This window comes from Condylostylus longicornis, unplaced genomic scaffold (genome assembly GCF_029603195.1).
Source record: "Condylostylus longicornis isolate FDR11 unplaced genomic scaffold, ASM2960319v2 ptg000030l, whole genome shotgun sequence".
Taxonomy (NCBI): domain Eukaryota; kingdom Metazoa; phylum Arthropoda; class Insecta; order Diptera; family Dolichopodidae; genus Condylostylus; species Condylostylus longicornis.
In genome coordinates this window covers 5,865,534-5,883,669 of record NW_026577999.1, presented here as the reverse complement: position 1 = coordinate 5,883,669, position 18,136 = coordinate 5,865,534, and the positions used below count along the sequence as shown (strand labels likewise).

Here is an 18,136-nt window from a genome sequence, read left to right as displayed (position 1 = left end):
GTGTATTAAATATTTTAGACTAATTCATGAAACGCTTAAAATTTCATGGATAATTACTAACGTATGTATACTCGTATACTTACAAAATGTTAAATTATAAAATAATCAAATTAAATTTTACAATATTACAGTTATGGTTCTTACATGTTTACTTGTATAAATAAGGATTGGTGGTAGCTAAGTAGTTAGATTAAAAGTAGTTATATATTATTATTGTAGTATTGCCATACATGTGAATGCGATTAGAATATTCAAATTAATTAAAAAAAAAATTTTGACTGTTCAAGATTTTATTTACAAATATTTCCCGAAATCAGAGGCGCTTAAGTCAAATTTCGACTTAGAAGTTTATATGTAATAAATTAAAATTTTATTTAATTTTTGAAAATCTCTCAAATTGACAGACTTGTCTTGCAGGTCAGCGACAGCGTTGGTCCATAAGAAAAGGGACAGTTTGAGCGGGTTCTGGCTGACGGGCATGTCGATGTGGGATATCGCGTCGGAAAAGTTACTTGAGTTAATGACAAGCATGAGTTTCGAGGGGCTGCTCTAGGCGAGACTCTGCGCGCTCGTTGTCGGGTACAATAGATCTTATAGATGTATCATCTATAAGATCTATTGTACCCGACTACAGATCTATTGTATCTTATAGGTGTATCATCGCCCCATTCTGTAATCTATACAATTAAGATAACTAAAATAAATTTTATGCCCTCCATTTTTTTTTCTTCGTTTATGTCTAACATAAAATATGTTCAGAATATAAAGCAAAGTTGTTAGTATTGTCTATCCTATTCTATAACAAGATGATACACAAATTTTAAAATTTACCCAACTTATTTAAATTGTAGGAATATTCTTGTTAAATATTCCCTTACTTGTTGTTTATCTTTTGAAGTGGTTTTAATTGTAAAAATATATTCCTGCTCCTATTGAAAAAAATTATTTTTATTCTGTTGTATTTTACCACTTAAAAAAATATTTAGTTCAGGGTTAAAGGGTTGAATTTTTATTTGGTGTTTGTTTTGTTTACATACTACAGAGGGTAAATTAAATTTTTCATTCATAACATAGTTTTTACGTCATATTTATGCAAAATGCAACACAATATTCAAAAATGCCAAAAAAAAAAACAAATTCAATTCTAATATGATTTTATGGAATTTTTACGTATTTTTTCAACAAGTATCTATAAAATTATTCTCAAAAATTACCCGAAAAAATAAAACTAAGAAAATAAATAAGCGATGAATATCTACCCATAGTATTTCAATGATAAAGTTTCGCTGTATGAATATTAAAGGGGTAAAATGAGTAAAAAGTTTTTGCTGAAAATTTAATAAATCTTGTAAAATGAACACAAATATTCTCTTAGGAAAACAAAATCTATAGAGTCTAGTTTAGTAATAAATTAATTTTAAACATATTTTCATCAAAATTTAAGAACATGAGCACAACATTAAATGTTGTGGTTCATGTCCTTAAATTTTTAAATACTCACATTTTAAAATTTTAGTGATTATGTTTTGTAATTGAAAACAACGATATATGCAATGAATGATTTGCAGGATTTCAACTTTAATTTCAATTTGTTTACCATTCTGTTTTTAATACATGAAAAATTGAAAAAAAAATATGCAGCACCATAATGCATTCTTTCAAATTGTGTAATTAATGTATTTATTAAACTTTGAACTTTCTAAGTAAAAAAAAAATAAAATTAAATTAAAAAAAAAACAACAAAGAAAAATTCAATTACAATTGCATATATCCTTTGTCTTTTATCCTTTGTCATTTCATATGGATAAAATTAATTTAATTACATTCAAGGATTTTCAATTTTAAGATTCTTAAAGTTTTAAGTTTTGTTTTTTATTTCGCCTCAAAAAGTAGTACTCATAAACATTAAAAACAAAAAATATTTTTTAGAAAATTTTCTATTGTTAAAGAATTAGGTAAAATTTTTATGATTCGCACCTGTGTGACAATAAAATCTATAAAATTAAAATTTTTAGTTAAGCAAATATATTCACCTCTAACACTACAGTTTCACTATATTGTTGATAATTTAGCAATGTTTATGAACAACATTGCTTTGCAACATTTTTGTTCGCAACCACAAATATACCGCAGGTTTCTCTATATAACGTGATACGAAGCCGTAATATTTTATTTACTGAAAATTACACCAACAAAATTAATCTAACTACCATCCGATAGGTGTATAATTTAAGATACTGTGTCAACAGTACAACAAACACTAGATACTCTTGAAAATTACTATACGTTACTTTCCTCAAAATTTAATGCTAAAATTTTGAAAATTCAGCAAACTTAAATTTAAAATTCTGGCTATATGGAAGTGCGATATACCTACCTACACAAGTATGTACAATTGAAATCGAAAAACAAAGAAAATAAATTAATTCTTAAATAAAGTGAAAAATTTCTAAAACTAAACTAAAAAGGCAAAAACTTTTTAAATACAAGAAAACTTTAAAAAAATTCTTAACTTCTCTTTTATTCGGTAATAAAATTTTGTTATAAAAAATGTTGACAATTAAAATTTGTAATTTTTACAAGTTTGTGTATTAGAAATTGTACACGTGGCGGGTTTTTTTTATACTTTTTAAAAATATACGTGTACAGGAATTAAAATGTTATACCTGGACATAGCATCAAGTTTGTATTCACAACAATTACATAATAATATTACGTAATATTTGAGGTTATCAATGCACATAGCATCAAGTTTTGTGAAGTTACTTCTATCCTTTAACTACGGTATAGATTGTACAGCGGGGGCAACAGTGCACCGCGTCCACGTGTAAGGATCTATTGTGAGCCTTCCAATAGTGCGAGACATGTTCTACAACACACGATCGAGACCCATTCTCCTGATGAATTCAAGCAACTTGTGAGGCCAGGGAGACCGCACCTTCGTCGCCGTGAGAGCGAAGCCCCCCACTTGCTCTTATGAGCGAGAGTATCACATTTCCATAGAAGGTGCACTGAGGCCTCTTAATCCTTCCCACAGAATCTGGAAATTTACCCATTTTTCAGGCCCAATCGACTGAGGTGCCCCTAGGACTGCAGTGTTCCGACAACACCCCGGTGAGAATTTTCACCTGATTCTTGTCCATTCCTATAATTTTCTTAAATCGCTTCTGATCATAATCCTCAAGGAGCTCCTTGGCAGCTGCAGTCTCAGGAGACTTCTCTAGCGCTCTGACCGCCTTCACTCTGATTCCTTCGCTAATTCCCAACGGTTAGTCCGGTTCCGCATTTTATTTAGTTTCTCAAGACAACCCTATATTACCGCAGAGGATACCGAAAAATGTGCTGAGTGCTCCGATGGCAGCCCGACTATGCGACATAATCATTATCTCCTGTCTTCGATACCCTCTTTCCAGATTGAACCGCATACAAAATTCAATAGCGTGCACCTCGGCTCGAAACACGATCGGAAAAGTAGGTTAGGTTCCATAGGTTTGGAGAATTTGGTTTTTGGCCCAAACACGCCCGCACCCGTCTCCATACTAATTTTTGACCCATCAGCGTACCATCTGATAATGTGTGTTCCCACTGGGTCTCTAACTATTTTAGCATCACTAATTTTAATTATCAGTCAAAAATTATCAATAAAGTTGTGAACACTAACAACCTTTTTCGGACGGCGGGCCATGTTTAATGCGATTTTTGTTCGATAATTCATTTAAGTCCGGTTGGGTTTAGAATATGAATAATCACAGTGGCAAATTGGCAAACTGAAATGATGCTATACTTGCTAAATTATCTGTCATATACGCTAAGTAGAGACTTACTTTATACAGTAAAATTGGTTTGATGCTTTGCCCGTGGTCCCAACATTTTCGACTCCTGCCTGATTATATTCATTTGAAAAATTTATATCAGATATTATTAATTTTCAAAATGAAACTTTTAAATACAATTTTAATTTTCTATACAATGAACGTGATTTATTTAAATTAAAAGACGTCAATAATTATTCATTTGAGTTACTCAGAATTTCCCTATCATTGAAATAATTCTGAAAATTATTAATCATTCATAATTTTCGTTTTTTAGAAAAAAAAAAATTATCATGACCATCAACGTTATCTGGACTTAGTTTATACAATATTACAGAAGTAAACAACAGGTACAAAATATATAATACAATCAAGTAAGCAGGGTGTACCAGATATACTGTGTTATTGGGTATATCATATTGAAATTACAAGAGTATTTTGTTTTATAAAAATTATTCCATATTTCAATCTCAATAATTGCTCAATCCATAATATTTAAAAAAGAATTTCCTCTTGTCTTTAAATAAAGCTTTCTATAACATTTTAAATTTTTATGCTCTTTTGCCATAAATCACTTTAAAATTAAACCAAGGTAATTTATGTGATAAGCTATACGAGTAGAAGCTAATCTTTAATATTATTCGTAATTGCATACAAATAATATACAAATTAATGCAAACAACATGTCTACGTCAAATTATTTTTAGATAGACAATATGTTATTAATGTAATTAGTAATTAAATCTGTGATTTTAAAATGTTATAAATGAATCAGGAATAATTACCAGATAATTTTAAAATAATGCAAATAATTAATGTGCAACAAGAAAGCTTTTTCAACTGAAATCGCTGCTTATCAATGAAATTTATTCTTAAAGCTGAACTGACCCGATTAGAATATTCATTAGAATTAATGCTAAGATTAAAGTTTATAACAAAATGGTTTTGCTTATTTTCGTATCGTATATCACCTTGTATTAAGATCAATACTAATGAGCACGATTTCGGTCAGAAATCGTGCTATAAGATTAACTAAAAGAGAGAAAAAATTTTTTTTTTTCCTATTGATTCTTGAAATTTGTTTATTAAACTTTTCAATCAATTTTTAAAAAAGCTTTATAGAATTAATCATAAATTAGGTATATTATATTAGCATAACCCGCAATATATACATTATATACGTGTTATATGTATACATATTTACTATATTATGTAAAGAGTATTATTTATTATTAATTTTCAATAAATCTTAATTAGATTTATTATTCAAGTAAGAATTAATTTACTTCAGTTAGAATATTGTATTTAAAGCATAAAGTCTTGTAAATTTGAAATTAAATAAATTTAATTAAATTTTTATAGCATTTAAATTATTTGTTAAAATTTAAGAAATATTATGAAAAAAATTAAGAAAACCCTAGTTTTTTGTATACTATTAAAATTATTGTTAATAAACGCTCAAAACTATCAAGTTTTAAGTACGTAATTTTTTTTTATTATAAAAATTTTTAAAAAAGAATTTTAATACAAAGTGCCTTATTATCTGAAGACCAGGATTACTGTTATTATTATACAAGTTCAATTCGTCGGACAGTATTCTGTCGACTTTGTATAAATTTTTATTATTTTCAAAAATAATACCAGTGAATGTATGAAATTTTGTCTAATATTATTACAAAGTTGGTGTTTTAAAAGAAATTATTTTAACATAAAATAATAGCGCTTTGCAATTATGGTTATTCTATTTGGAGTTATCAATAATTTGACCCCATTTTAAAATAGAATGGTGTATGATTTTTATGTTATAATAAAATTAATGCAAAAAATGAAAGGAAATTCTATTAATAAACACATATACGCTATGCAAATGAGGCTGATATTGTAAAGCAAAATAATTAATTCATTCAAAAATGTCATCATTTTAATGAAGATGAATTTGTTGTAATAAAATAGTTTTATATTTAAAATGGTTTAAATAACAAGTATTTTAAAAATTTATCCTTTTATATTTTAAGGAATAAACCATCATGTACTTCCAGCAGATACTGTAGTTCGTAGAGTTATGAGACCACTTTCACTGCCATTTAAACGACATGATGTTGTAGAAGAATTTTCATCAAGAGTTCCACGTTTTGTTAGTCAGTTTCGTATGCCATATTATAATTTTCATGGTAACAATAATTATAAAGTTGATGCATCAAATTATTTTCCGCAAGGAATTATGAAAGATCATAGTTTTGATTGCGCTTTCCGTTATAATGAAAACTATAAATCACCACAGACACCAAATGCTTGGAATTTAATAAATGTTAACGATGTTGGTAATGGAAATCGGTTTTGTTTAAGATTAAATCCGCCAAAACGATCAATTGATGTTGAAAGAACTAATGCAGGTCAAACATCAAAAATGAGTGTTCCTTGTCCTGAGGTAGATATTTTATTGATTTAGTAATACTAATATTTACAAATTGATACATATTAAGGTTTTTGATGGAGATTGGCATGATGTGAAGTATAATTTGAAAAATAATCGGGTATCATTGTTTGTTGATTGTCAAAATAAGGAGGTTGGAGAAAGTGTGCCCACCGAGAGTTCTGATAATGATCCATTTGGTACTGGAATTGGTTTAACACTTGTACAAAGTAGTGTTCCTAAAAATGTAATTTGTTAGATAAAAAACATTTTTATTTATTCTATTATTACAAAAAAATAATATAAACTCTCCATAATTTAGGTCGACATAATGAAAATGGTTTTCAATTCGCTCCCTATGAAAATACCTCATGGTATCAAATGCCCCGAATTAGAAAAAATGGGTAAACCTATTAAGCGAATGCCTCAACCAAGTCCATTGCCTCAGATACCACCTAATCAAGAGCCACTGGAACCTAATCAACCGCCAATGCCACATCCACCGCCACCATATCCAAACTCTGACCCGTTCGAGTCAGCACCACCTTCCACACAACCTAATCAACCACCAATGCCACATCCACCATCGCAATATCCAACCCATGATCCGTTCGATTTAGCACCACCTCCTCCACAACCTCCATTTAATGAAAATTTTGGTCCCGTGACATCACCTAATCCACCAATTTCACCAATAACTGATGAAGCAGATGACATGATGGCAAATTCTTCACCAAATCCTATCAATCATCCAAATCAACCTGATAGTTGTAGACCGATTTCATCAAGCAGTAATTGTGAAAATAATCCCGAACAGTGTGTATGTAATGTAAGCGATGAGATAATAAATTCTCTTAGACAAAACATTCTGAATGAAATCAAGAAAGAATTACCCAATCCAAATGAATGTCCTGCAGCGTGCTCGTTTAACAATCCTCTCTCTGGAGCACCTGGAGTTCCAGGACCACCAGGAAGGGAAGGTATTCCTGGAATTCCAGGAATGAAAGGAGAAAAAGGTGATCCAGGATTTGCTGGTCCACCAGGCAATAAGGGCGATGCAGGAATGCCTGGAGCTCCGGGTATGGATGGAAAACCTGGATCATCCGGATTACAACCCGCTGGAATAGATATTGATCAACTTAAAATGGATATTGTGGATGAAGTGATATGTAAGGTCTTTTCAAAATTAAGAAGGTTTCCTACTAATTTGCATATTTTTTTAAAGCGTATGTTGAACAGTATATAGAGACAAGGTTGAGCTTTGATTTTCCGTCAGATGAAGAGTCCCCTTCAAAATCTGGTGCACCGCCTAGTTTTGTTCCGCCACCTAATTCTGCTCCACCACCGAATAAATATGGTAATCCATCAGGTCCTTCATTTGCAAGTAGAAGTGGTAAGTTTTATTCTAAATTAATTTATTTTTAAATGTGATATTAAAATGTTAATTCCATTTTTTTGCTTATTTCCATATGTACAACTTGCATAGCTCCCGATCAAAACGAACCTGATATGCCAGAAAATAATATAAATGAAAACAAAATTCCAAATAAGCCAGGTAAAATAATTGATTAAAATTTATGTTTCAAAAATGAATAATTGTATTTAATTATATTAAAGAGAAGTCATCGAATAAGCCTTCGAACGATCCAGAGATGAACTCAGAAAATCCTCCCAATACGAGTAATCCAGAAAATCCACAAAATAAACCTCAAAATCCAAAACCTCCAAATGAAAAACCAGATATGAAAAATCCAAAGAAGCCTGAGAAAACATCCGATAATCCTGATGAGATGGAGAGCCCATCTAAAGAAAAAGATCCCCAAAAACCAAAATCGCCAAAAAATAAAAACCCTGAGGAACCTGCAGACTCGAAAGAAGATAGTCCTGAAAAAAATGAAGATATGAAAGAAAAACCGAATGAACCGAAAAATCCAAACCCTTCAAAAAAACCAAAAGATGAGATGGATAAATCTGAGGAACCTGAAGACTCGAAAGAAGACAGTCCTGAAAATAATAAAGACATGAAAGAAAAACCGAATGAACCGAAAAATCCAAACTCCCCGAAGAAACCGAAAGATGGAAAAGAGAAACCAGGTACGTACGTCAGATATTTTCATATCTAAAATAAATTTTGTTTTGAACTTCACAGATTCGAAGGAAAAGTCTTCGCCAGAAAAAGAAGATCCAGATGAAGAAAATCCTCCAGACGAAGAAAATCCTCCAAAAGAAGACTCACCTCCGAAAATGAACAAGCAAAAGAAACCACAAAAAACTCCGCCAAAGAAACAGGGTTAAAATTAGGAACAAATTCAAAATTTTTACTGTTGCGCGAGTATTATTGATTTCAAGATTTTGTGAATAAATTTTTTATAAAAAGTGAGAACCTTATTTTTTTTGTATTAGTGATATTTTGATTTCAAATATAAAAACTCTCCTTATCGTTGTTATTATGTCATTGGAGATGCAATAGAAAATTGTTTGGGTTTTTCCAAGTTCAACTTTTTGTGTCATGTGTGAGTATTTATTAAGCAGATAACACTATTATTTATTTGATTATACTCATGTTTGTAAATTTTGAAAATTTTAAATTTAACAGTCATAGTAAATATAGTGCTGTACTTTCACTTTATTTAGTCAGTTTACTTAGCAAAATGACAATTTGAATGAATTCTAGTTAGATTCTAACAAAATTCGTTTCAGTTGCAATTTTATACCTAAAGTGTTAAGGCATTTTTGAGATTATTTTAACAATACCACGTTTTAAACTTTATTTTCTAATATTTGTAACTTATTTCTGTTATAAAGGGAAATAACCGGAAATATGTGTAAATTAAAAACAATATTTATAATATATTATTCGTTATTAAGAATAATTTTAATAAATGCACAAAACAATGAAATTATGAATATGAAATTTTGGAAATATTTATAAAAAATTATATCAAAAATGTTTCGTTTCCTGTAAAAAAGAACTACTCTGCCTCTCTTAACGTTGTTTTTTGTAATTGAAATGTTAATTGTTTTTTTCAAAACTCAAATTTAATAATTAATAAACGTGACGTGTGGACATTTTCTAAACTTCATACATTTAATTACGGATTTCAGTACTCAAATATCTGGAAGGGTAGTCGTAAATGTTAAAAGTGAATCCACAGCTTTAGTTCAAAAATAATATGCTGATTAGATAATGAGGAATTACTAAAGTGTACATACTTTTTCTATTACATTTTTGAGCATAACATTCTGAGTTTCTGGAAGTTGTTTGAATTTTAAGTAAAATTACCTTATTACTAATGATGTTCTAGCACTTTTAACATTTCTATTTAACACCATTTTGTTTATTTTTGTTAAAAAAAATTATTTCTCGAAAAATATCAGTCAAGAACATTATTTTCTGATATCAAAGCAATTTTTATATTTTGTTTTTCAGGAATCAATAACAATCAGTCTTACAAAATATATAAAATTATAAAGAAAATTCCGATTTCTTTAAAACAACACAATGTTTTGGAAATATTTGACAAAAAAATTTCGAGAGTTGTTTTTAGCAACTCTGATATAACGTATTACAATTTTAATGGCAATAATAACTTCAAAGTTGATGCTACAAATTATTTCTCTCACGGAATAATGGTAGATCACAGTTTCGAAATTATTTTTCGTGTTATCGAAAACAAGCTAAATGCGTCATCACTAAATAATTGGAACTTGATAAATCTTAATGTCCTCTCCAACGAAAATTTTTTTATTTTGAAAATAGCTCCAAATAAAAAATCAACTCAAGTTCAAATATCCCAAAAAGTACGTATACGAACAATAACCTATTCTACTCCTGAGGTACGTAAGTAAATTTTGGCATATTTTGAAAGTTTAATTTTAATAATAATTTTTTAAAGATCTTTGATGGTGAATGGCATGATGTAAAATATATTGTAAAAAATGGTTATATATTTTTGTTTATTGATTGTCAAAGTAAGCAACAAGAGGGTACACCTCTTTCGGACATCCAGCAGAAATACTTCCCAAGTAGTAAAATTACCTTAACAGTTGTGGATAGTAGTACCCCTAAAAATGTAAGAATGTGAATATCAATATTAAGTAATGGTCATAATTTTTTTTGTGCTTTAGGTTGACATAATGAAAATGGTTTACAATTCCATTCCGTTGGATGCACCTCAGGAGATTAAATGTCCCGAATTAGAGAACATAAGAAATTTTCATATTCCATTTTTTGAAGAAGTCCTATCTTCATCACCGGCTGCACCTAATGAACACACTCCGCAACAATGTATTTGTAATATGAATGATAAAGCTTTAAACTTTCTCAAACAAAGCATATTGGAGGAACTAATAAAAGAATTGTCAAACCCTCATCGTGATTCCCATTTGTTTCCTTTATATAATGCCATCGCCGGAACCCCAGGCACACCGGGAAAAGATGGTGCACCTGGAATTCAAGGGATTAAAGGGGAGAAAGGTGACTCAGGTTTAGCTGGATTATCAGGTTCGAAAGGTGCGCCTGGAGTAAAAGGAGAGAAAGGAGAAATTGGTAAAACTGGAACTCCAGGGATTAAAGGCGATATAGGGAAGCAAGGCATTCCTGGGATAGAAGGAAAACAAGGCATTTCTGGGCTAAAAGGTGAAAAAGGAAATCAAGGCCCTGTTGGACCACCCGGATTTAAGGGCGATAAAGGGCGATCAGATACTCCTGGAATGAAAGGAGACAAAGGTGACGTAGGACTTACTGGTCCACCAGGCTCTAGAGGAGATAAGGGTGATTTTGGAATGAAAGGGGACAAAGGTGAAATTGGTGAAATTGGCCCACCGGGAAACGAAGGCGATACGGGAAAAGAAGGTGTTCCTGGCATACAAGGACAGAAAGGTGAAACTGGGAAAGAAGGTATTTCTGGATTGAAAGGCGAAAAAGGAAACCCAGGTCTTTCTGGATCTAAAGGTGAGGAGGGAAAGCCCGGAATTCCAGGATTGAAAGGAGATAAAGGTGATTTAGGGTTGACTGGTTCACCAGGCACTAGAGGAGATAAGGAGGTACCTGGAATAAAAGGCGACAAAGGTGAAACTGGTGAAATCGGGGCACCGGGAAAGCAAGGTGTTCCTGGTTTAGAAGGAAAGAAGGGTGAAATTGGGAAGGAAGGTATTTCTGGATTAAAAGGTGAAAAAGGAGATCCGGGTCTTTTTGGACTACCTGGATTTAAGGGTAATGAAGGAAAACCGGGAATTTCGGGAATGAAAGGAGAAAAAGGTGATGTAGGGCCCACTGGACCACCCGGTTCTAAAGGTAATAAAGGTGCTCCTGGAATAAAAGGGGAAAAAGGCGATATCGGTAGAACTGGGCTTCAGGGTAGTATTGATGATACGGGAGAGCAAGGAATTCCAGGAATAAAAGGAGAAAAAGGTATTGCTGGCATAGTCGGCGCACCAGGAATCCCTGGAATGAAAGGAGAAAGGGATGATATAGGTCCGGGTAGTACTCCCTGGCCTGAAGGCAATATAGGAAAAGAAAATGATGCGTAATCAAAATGAGCATTATTGAAAAGATTAATCTTCATATTTTGGATGATTTACTAAGTAAATAAGTGTTTTATATAAAATTTTTTAAAAGATATTGTAAGAGTTTTTTTTTTAAGTATTTAAGTATTTTAGTATAATAGATTACAAAGACAAAAGATTGTCCTTTTATTTTTACTAATAGATTTCTTCACCGTTTCAATTACAAACATCATTCCGAACTATCACCATCATAAACATAAAAACAATTTTAGTTCTATATTTTAGGTTTGCAAGTAACATTATCTAAAATGTTATAGAATCCTTTAACATTTTGCTTTCCTTTGATATTTTTCTTCAACACATTTGTAAGGTGTTGTTTTATTTCGTTATTCTCCACTAAATTTAAACTATTAAAACATTTAAATAGTATTATTTTAAAATTTACATGTTTTAATCGTGCAGCACATCTAAAAATATGGTATATCATGTATACACTTCGGCTAAGTATACAATTGAGATCTGGCTCTTAAAGTGCGTTCACTTAATTTATCCCATATTTACTTATGCTTAAATATGAAGACATAAAATACATCAACGATATCTCTACTTTTCAATAGAATAAAATCTTTTTCATCTTATATTCTAACTTGATGATGTTCGTTTAATATTTTTTAATGGTATTTTGATTTCACATAAATCCTCCTCTTAATATATATAAAGTTGAATGGAAAAAAAAACGATGAAAATTATTTACTATGACGAACAAAAAAACAGAGGGAGGCGAATGTCGGGGCTTGAAGTGACTTTTTCAGTTATAAATTATTTAGATGAACTTTGTCTTCCTATTAGATGAATTTTTTTTTTCATTGCCATTTACACCATTTCAATAATTTTAGGAATATTTTCTATTTTATTTTTTTTGCATTGCTTCTTAACAATATAGGAAGAGAGCAATTTTTTTTTGTAGATAAAAGGCGAAAATATTCTTGTTAACTGAAAAGAACATGATTATTATTAAAATTTGTCAAAATGTTAATGGATAAAAAATTTTCGGCGTTGTTAAAATTTCATTTTATTTTTAAAGCTGAAAATAATATAAAGAAATCTTTTTGATCAAGTAATGTAAAAATGAAGAAGGTTGAGTTAACATTTAAATTATCCAATAGATATCATGAAAATTTACCCAATATTAATGACGTAAAACAATTTTTTTTGTATTAAAAAATTAAAATTTATGAAGAAATAGGGAAATGTCATGAAAATCTTCAAATAGAAAATATTTTTTAATTTAAAAAAACAAAATTTCTTTTATTTCAAAATAATAATAATTTTTCTATAAATAGAAAAATAAAATTTATGAACGAATAATATTTGTTTTGTCGATATTTCAGCAATCCAACTTGTGTTCTCATATAACTAGCGAAGATATATCTAGGCGAATATTCTCCGGCCCGATTATAATAATTGAAAAATTTCTCTGCTTGAAAAGGACGTTAATGTAAAATCAGATTGCTTTGGATTTCTTGTAAAGAATTTGATCTTTCAAGATTGTTTTATAAGATTTAAGAATTTCCATTATAAGATTTGTTTGAAAATAAGCTATTTGCAAAAATGTAACATAGTCTTTTGGGAAACGTTCTCTTCCAGTGACTTGATTTCATCGAAAAGTTTATCAATTCAAGCGAAATTTCACTATAATTTTCGATGTTTTCTAAACTCCCAGCCATACGGGAGTTCACAAACAAGAAGCAAGGCAGTCAAACAGAGTCTAAATATTGTTTAAGTGTTGTGTATACCTATACAGTTTTAAAATATTTTACAAATATTCTTGCTTATATTTGCGTAATATACAAATTGCGATCCAAAATTTCAATTTTAATTTCGAATTATTTAATATCAACTAAATTTCTTACAAAATTTCTGAAAGTTAAAATTATAACTAGGTACACTGATGATGTTGTATACGAGAAAACTTCATATTTACCAATGATTTTCGTAATATTCCACTTAGTTTTAATGAAATATTGATTTCCTATTCAATTCATTAATATTATTTTTCATTAGCATATTTTTAAGACAAAAGTCCAGCCATATCCAATTAAAGACTCATCAATCAATCATTATAATAATAAAACATAAATAAAAAATTCATATTTATACGCTTAATATATAAATTGACGATAATATATTTTTAATCATCAATAATATTAAAATGAACAGTCAAATAAAAATGACAAACAAGGTTAATATTATCAATACAATATAGCTGTCATAGAGCATCTATATGTACGAGTTTGCACAGCTGTTATAACATTCATTAGAAGAAATAATTTTTAAATTAATAGACGATGAATCCCCTGTACGGCTGATAAATTTAATTGTCGATATAATTTCGGAACATAAGTTTATAATGGTAAAAGGCTCGAGTATATGTAAAAAGACTTTTAAAATCGAGAACGGTTTACAACAAGTGACTGAACTTCTTAAATTATTAGGATGTAAAATAATTATACGTTAGCTATTACGGATGATATTATACTTTACTCACTGAGCAACACAGCGAAGCAAACTGAAAATAGAGTTCAAAAAATGTTTTGCTTAACAAGAGATTTTAGCAAAGTATGGCCTCTAAAGATTTTGTTTCGAAAGACAACGTACAAGGTGAATTTAGATATTAGAAGAACTAGTTTTTTTGTTAAGTAAAAAAGTGATTAAATATCTAGGTGTCTAGTTACATTGAAATTTTAAAATATATAGAACATGTAAAAAAAATATTAGGAAAAGGTAATAAGACATTTATGGCATCGAAACGCTTATTCTACAGCAAAGATATTAATAGTAGGGTAAAGATTTAATACAGGGCGCTTGTTAGACGAGTTATAGCTTATGCCATATCAAATTGTTATAATATTGGGGCAAATTGGAAAAAATTAGATTGTTCGAGAAGAAATGTATAATGCTCTTCTGTATATATATATATAGGGAAGAGCAGAAACCCCGAACCGGGATACCAACGTTATTATTCAAATAAATACATTTATAAAATTTCCAAATTGATCGTGTACGTTTCGCTAGGGCATTAAAAACTTCAGAAGATGGTTTTATATCCAATATATTTTACCACAACGAGGAATATGTTAAACAAACTTCAAAATTGAGTTTTATCGCATCCGAACATTTTATATGCATTGATAGCATAGGTTACGCCCAGGATGTTGAGCATGCCCCTCTACTCTTTCACGTTAGTAGACGGACATTTTAAGTTAGTTGTATTAATACTATACAAATATTGTTTTTGAAACTAAGGTGGGAGTACATTAACATCAATACTTGTATACATTAAAAGATCATAAATATATTGAAAAATTTATTAAACTAATTATACATAATCCCCAATTTAATAATCCGAGATCTATTACAACAATAAAGGTGAGCTCTATCAAAAATTTCAATGATGTTGTAATTTAATAAAATAATATTCAATTAAAGTATCAATTTTTATTCCATATAAAATTCTCGTTCCTTGAATAACTTCAATAATTTCAGTTCAGTTAAATTGTTAAAGCCATTAACAATTATTGTTATTGATCAAATTTTAAATTGTGTGCTTTTTCTTTCTTTAATGTACTCATTATGAGACTTCATTATGAAGTTTCTCTTGAGTATATTAAATTTAAACTCTTTATATATTTTGCTTTGAAGATTTTAAATTAAGGGCCTGACATATAAGAATTTTTGTAAACAATTAATTATAAAATTTTTTGTAAATAATTCATGAGAGTCAACAGTTTTGTTGTAATTTTTCATAAATATTTTTATTATTTATGATTGCAATTTTTCGGGTAAAATACCATTAAATTGAATCGAATTTTAAAGATTTTTTCCAAAAAAAAAAAAATTTCCACTTTAATCTTTTTATAAAAAAAACTCTTTTAAGAAAGCATTAAAAATAATTTCATCGATTTTTTATTCATTATTATTCTTTTAAAAATTTGGTGGTATTCGCGGAAAAAAAAAAACGCGAAATGCAAAACAAGGAAAAACAAGGAACGGAACTTTAATTTTTTTTACTTTGTTTTTGCAGTTGTTTTCTTTCTGGTGTTAATCTAATGACGAAAAAGATGGAATTTTTTTTTCAGAGGTTTTTCTTTTCGCTTTTGCGGCGAATAATAATTTAATTTAATACTTTTTTTCTTTTCTGTTCTTCTTGTTTGTTTGTGATAATCGCATGTTTTTAAAAAACAAAAAAAAAATTCTTTTCTGTTTCAAAGATAAATTTTATTTTGTTCTTTGGTTTTTTTTTACATTTTGTCTTAACTAACAGAATTTTAAGAGAAGAAAATCAAAAAAAAACAAAACCCTTGAAAATCTATGTGTTGTGCGCTATGGGTCGGTGCTTAATGAAACATAAGTTTCAATTTCCCAAAAGAAAACTCGTTATTTTTGTTTGTTTTTTTTTTTAAATGTGCCGGAGGTCGCTCGCCTATTGTATAATATTATGGTGATACGATAAAAGGAAGTAATTATTATAATAAATTTTATGAATTTATGCGTTTCAATGAGTTTAAATTTTTTTCCATAAAATACAAGCATTGGACGAAGTTTAAGAATTTAAAAATAATTTTTTTTTCGAATTTTTATAAAATATAATTGTGTTAATTTTTAAAAAATAAGTTTTTATAATAATAATGATTATTTTTTTTTCATAATGTTTCTCTTTGCCATAACAATTGTAGATTTAAAATAATTAGCAATATGAAGAGCAAACATCATAAAAGTTATTTTAATTAAAAATTATGAATAAAATCTGATGTGGTCAGCATAAAACCGACTGCAGTGTATAATCTCTGATTAAGTGAAAGTGTTACACAAGATTATGAAAATTTTGAACAAGTTCCTTATAATTTTAAAGGCAGAAGTAAGCTTTCAATTAACATTCTTAGAATATTCATGTGCAATTCAAATTCATTGAAAAATCATTTAGTTTCGGTAACTACCAAAATTCAAATATTAAATTTTCCATAAATTCCGTCAATAAGTTCCGTAGATGTAAATCAAAAGTTAATACTGTAAATTTAAATATTAAGATTCCAGGAAATTGGTTGATTGTTTCTTTTTATATACGCAAAAAATGTAAAATCGGCCTCTGTTGCTTGATACATCCAAAATGTTGATCAATTCGTGACACGGCCAGAATAAACTTCATCAAAATCGGTTTAGCCAAAATTAAGATACTGATCTGAACAGGCTGAGTGACAGACAAAGAGGCACATCTCTCTAAAAATAGTTTATTTACAGTTCCATGTTATGGAGAAACGCATTTCCGACGAAAACTTCACATGTGAAAGTTATTGCCATTACATAAACTCTCTTATTGTATGCAATACGGCCGTTACAAATAGCAAATGAAAAAATTTTAAACCGAGTTCATATTTATATGAAATTAAAAAAATATTGCATATTTTTAGGTTCAACGAGATTTTATTTTGAACCTTCGTAGGTAACGATAAAATCTACGATAATTATTAGAAAACCCAACTAATTAATTTTGAATAATTAAAAAAAAAATTATTTATAGCTATTTGAAAAATTCTAGAACAAAAAATAATAATTATGGAGGGTTTTTGCTTAAAAATAAAAGTGATTTTATATGCAAGTTATCAACGTGTCAAGTAGTCATATTCGAGAGGTATCAAATTACATCTTTAGTATGACAGTAATTTCTGTTTACACAAAAAATGTTGATACACTGTCTAGACAAGTAAATTCTAGAATTATGAAATTATGGTTCCCATCAAAAATTCTGATGTAGCGTCAGTTTTTGTACACGAAGCAGGAAACGAAGTAAATTTTAATTAGTATAAATACGGCTAGATTTTAAGATATCGTTTAGTCTAAAATACGGTATTAATAACGGTAGCATTATCGAACTATATTTAAATCATAATTGTAATATAGTCGTTCTTTTTATAATTCGAGTCAAAACAACCCAGTTTAATAATTTGCATTTCTTACCGACGATTTGTAAAAACAATTTTCTATAAATATTTTGTAAATTCATGTTAATGTTTACATTATATTATTCAAAATATTAAATGTCTCATTTGTATACTAACAATATGAATTAATTTTAATTTGCTAGACAGTGTTTAATATGATAATGTAATAGAAGAACACAATATTAGACATCATAATCTATGGTATATGCCTTGGTTGGATGACATTAAATTCACTTTTGGGAGTACGCATTTGTTCATTTTAAATTATTATTATTATCTTACATTACAATACATTTATGACTAATTCTATTCTTATATATAAAACGTATTCAAAACAAAGAAAATGAATAAAAAAAAAAGATTTACGAATACGATTATCCTTTTTTTACTCTATAGAACATTTT

The 18,136-nt window shown here is 29.1% G+C and overlaps 1 protein-coding gene across 1 annotated transcript; it reads left to right on the top strand.

Annotated features, from left to right (window-relative positions):
• The first annotated feature begins 5,119 nt into the window (after positions 1-5,119).
• Positions 5,120-11,846, top strand: LOC129608124 (uncharacterized). The gene is made up of 11 exons (XM_055519449.1): positions 5,120-5,290; positions 5,828-6,240; positions 6,296-6,472; positions 6,548-7,394; positions 7,451-7,618; positions 7,712-7,780; positions 7,843-8,319; positions 8,375-8,519; positions 9,774-10,062; positions 10,122-10,298; positions 10,354-11,846. Exons 1-11 carry the CDS (start codon positions 5,209-5,211, stop codon positions 11,755-11,757), a joined length of 4,248 nt encoding a protein of 1,415 aa, XP_055375424.1. The 5' UTR covers positions 5,120-5,208; the 3' UTR covers positions 11,758-11,846.
• Positions 11,847-18,136: the final 6,290 nt, after the last annotated feature.

What these genes read in the sequence shown, in the direction of transcription:
- LOC129608124 (XM_055519449.1), top strand. Translation starts at nt 5,209, where the DNA reads ATGAAAAAAATTAAGAAAACCCTAGTTTTTTGTATACTATTAAAATTA. An exon ending in TGAGTGTTCCTTGTCCTGAG is followed by an intron (nt 6,241 to 6,295) that starts GTAGATATTTTA and finishes ATACATATTAAG; the next exon opens with GTTTTTGATGGAGATTGGCA. An exon ending in ATAGTAGTACCCCTAAAAAT is followed by an intron (nt 10,299 to 10,353) that starts GTAAGAATGTGA and finishes TTTGTGCTTTAG; the next exon opens with GTTGACATAATGAAAATGGT.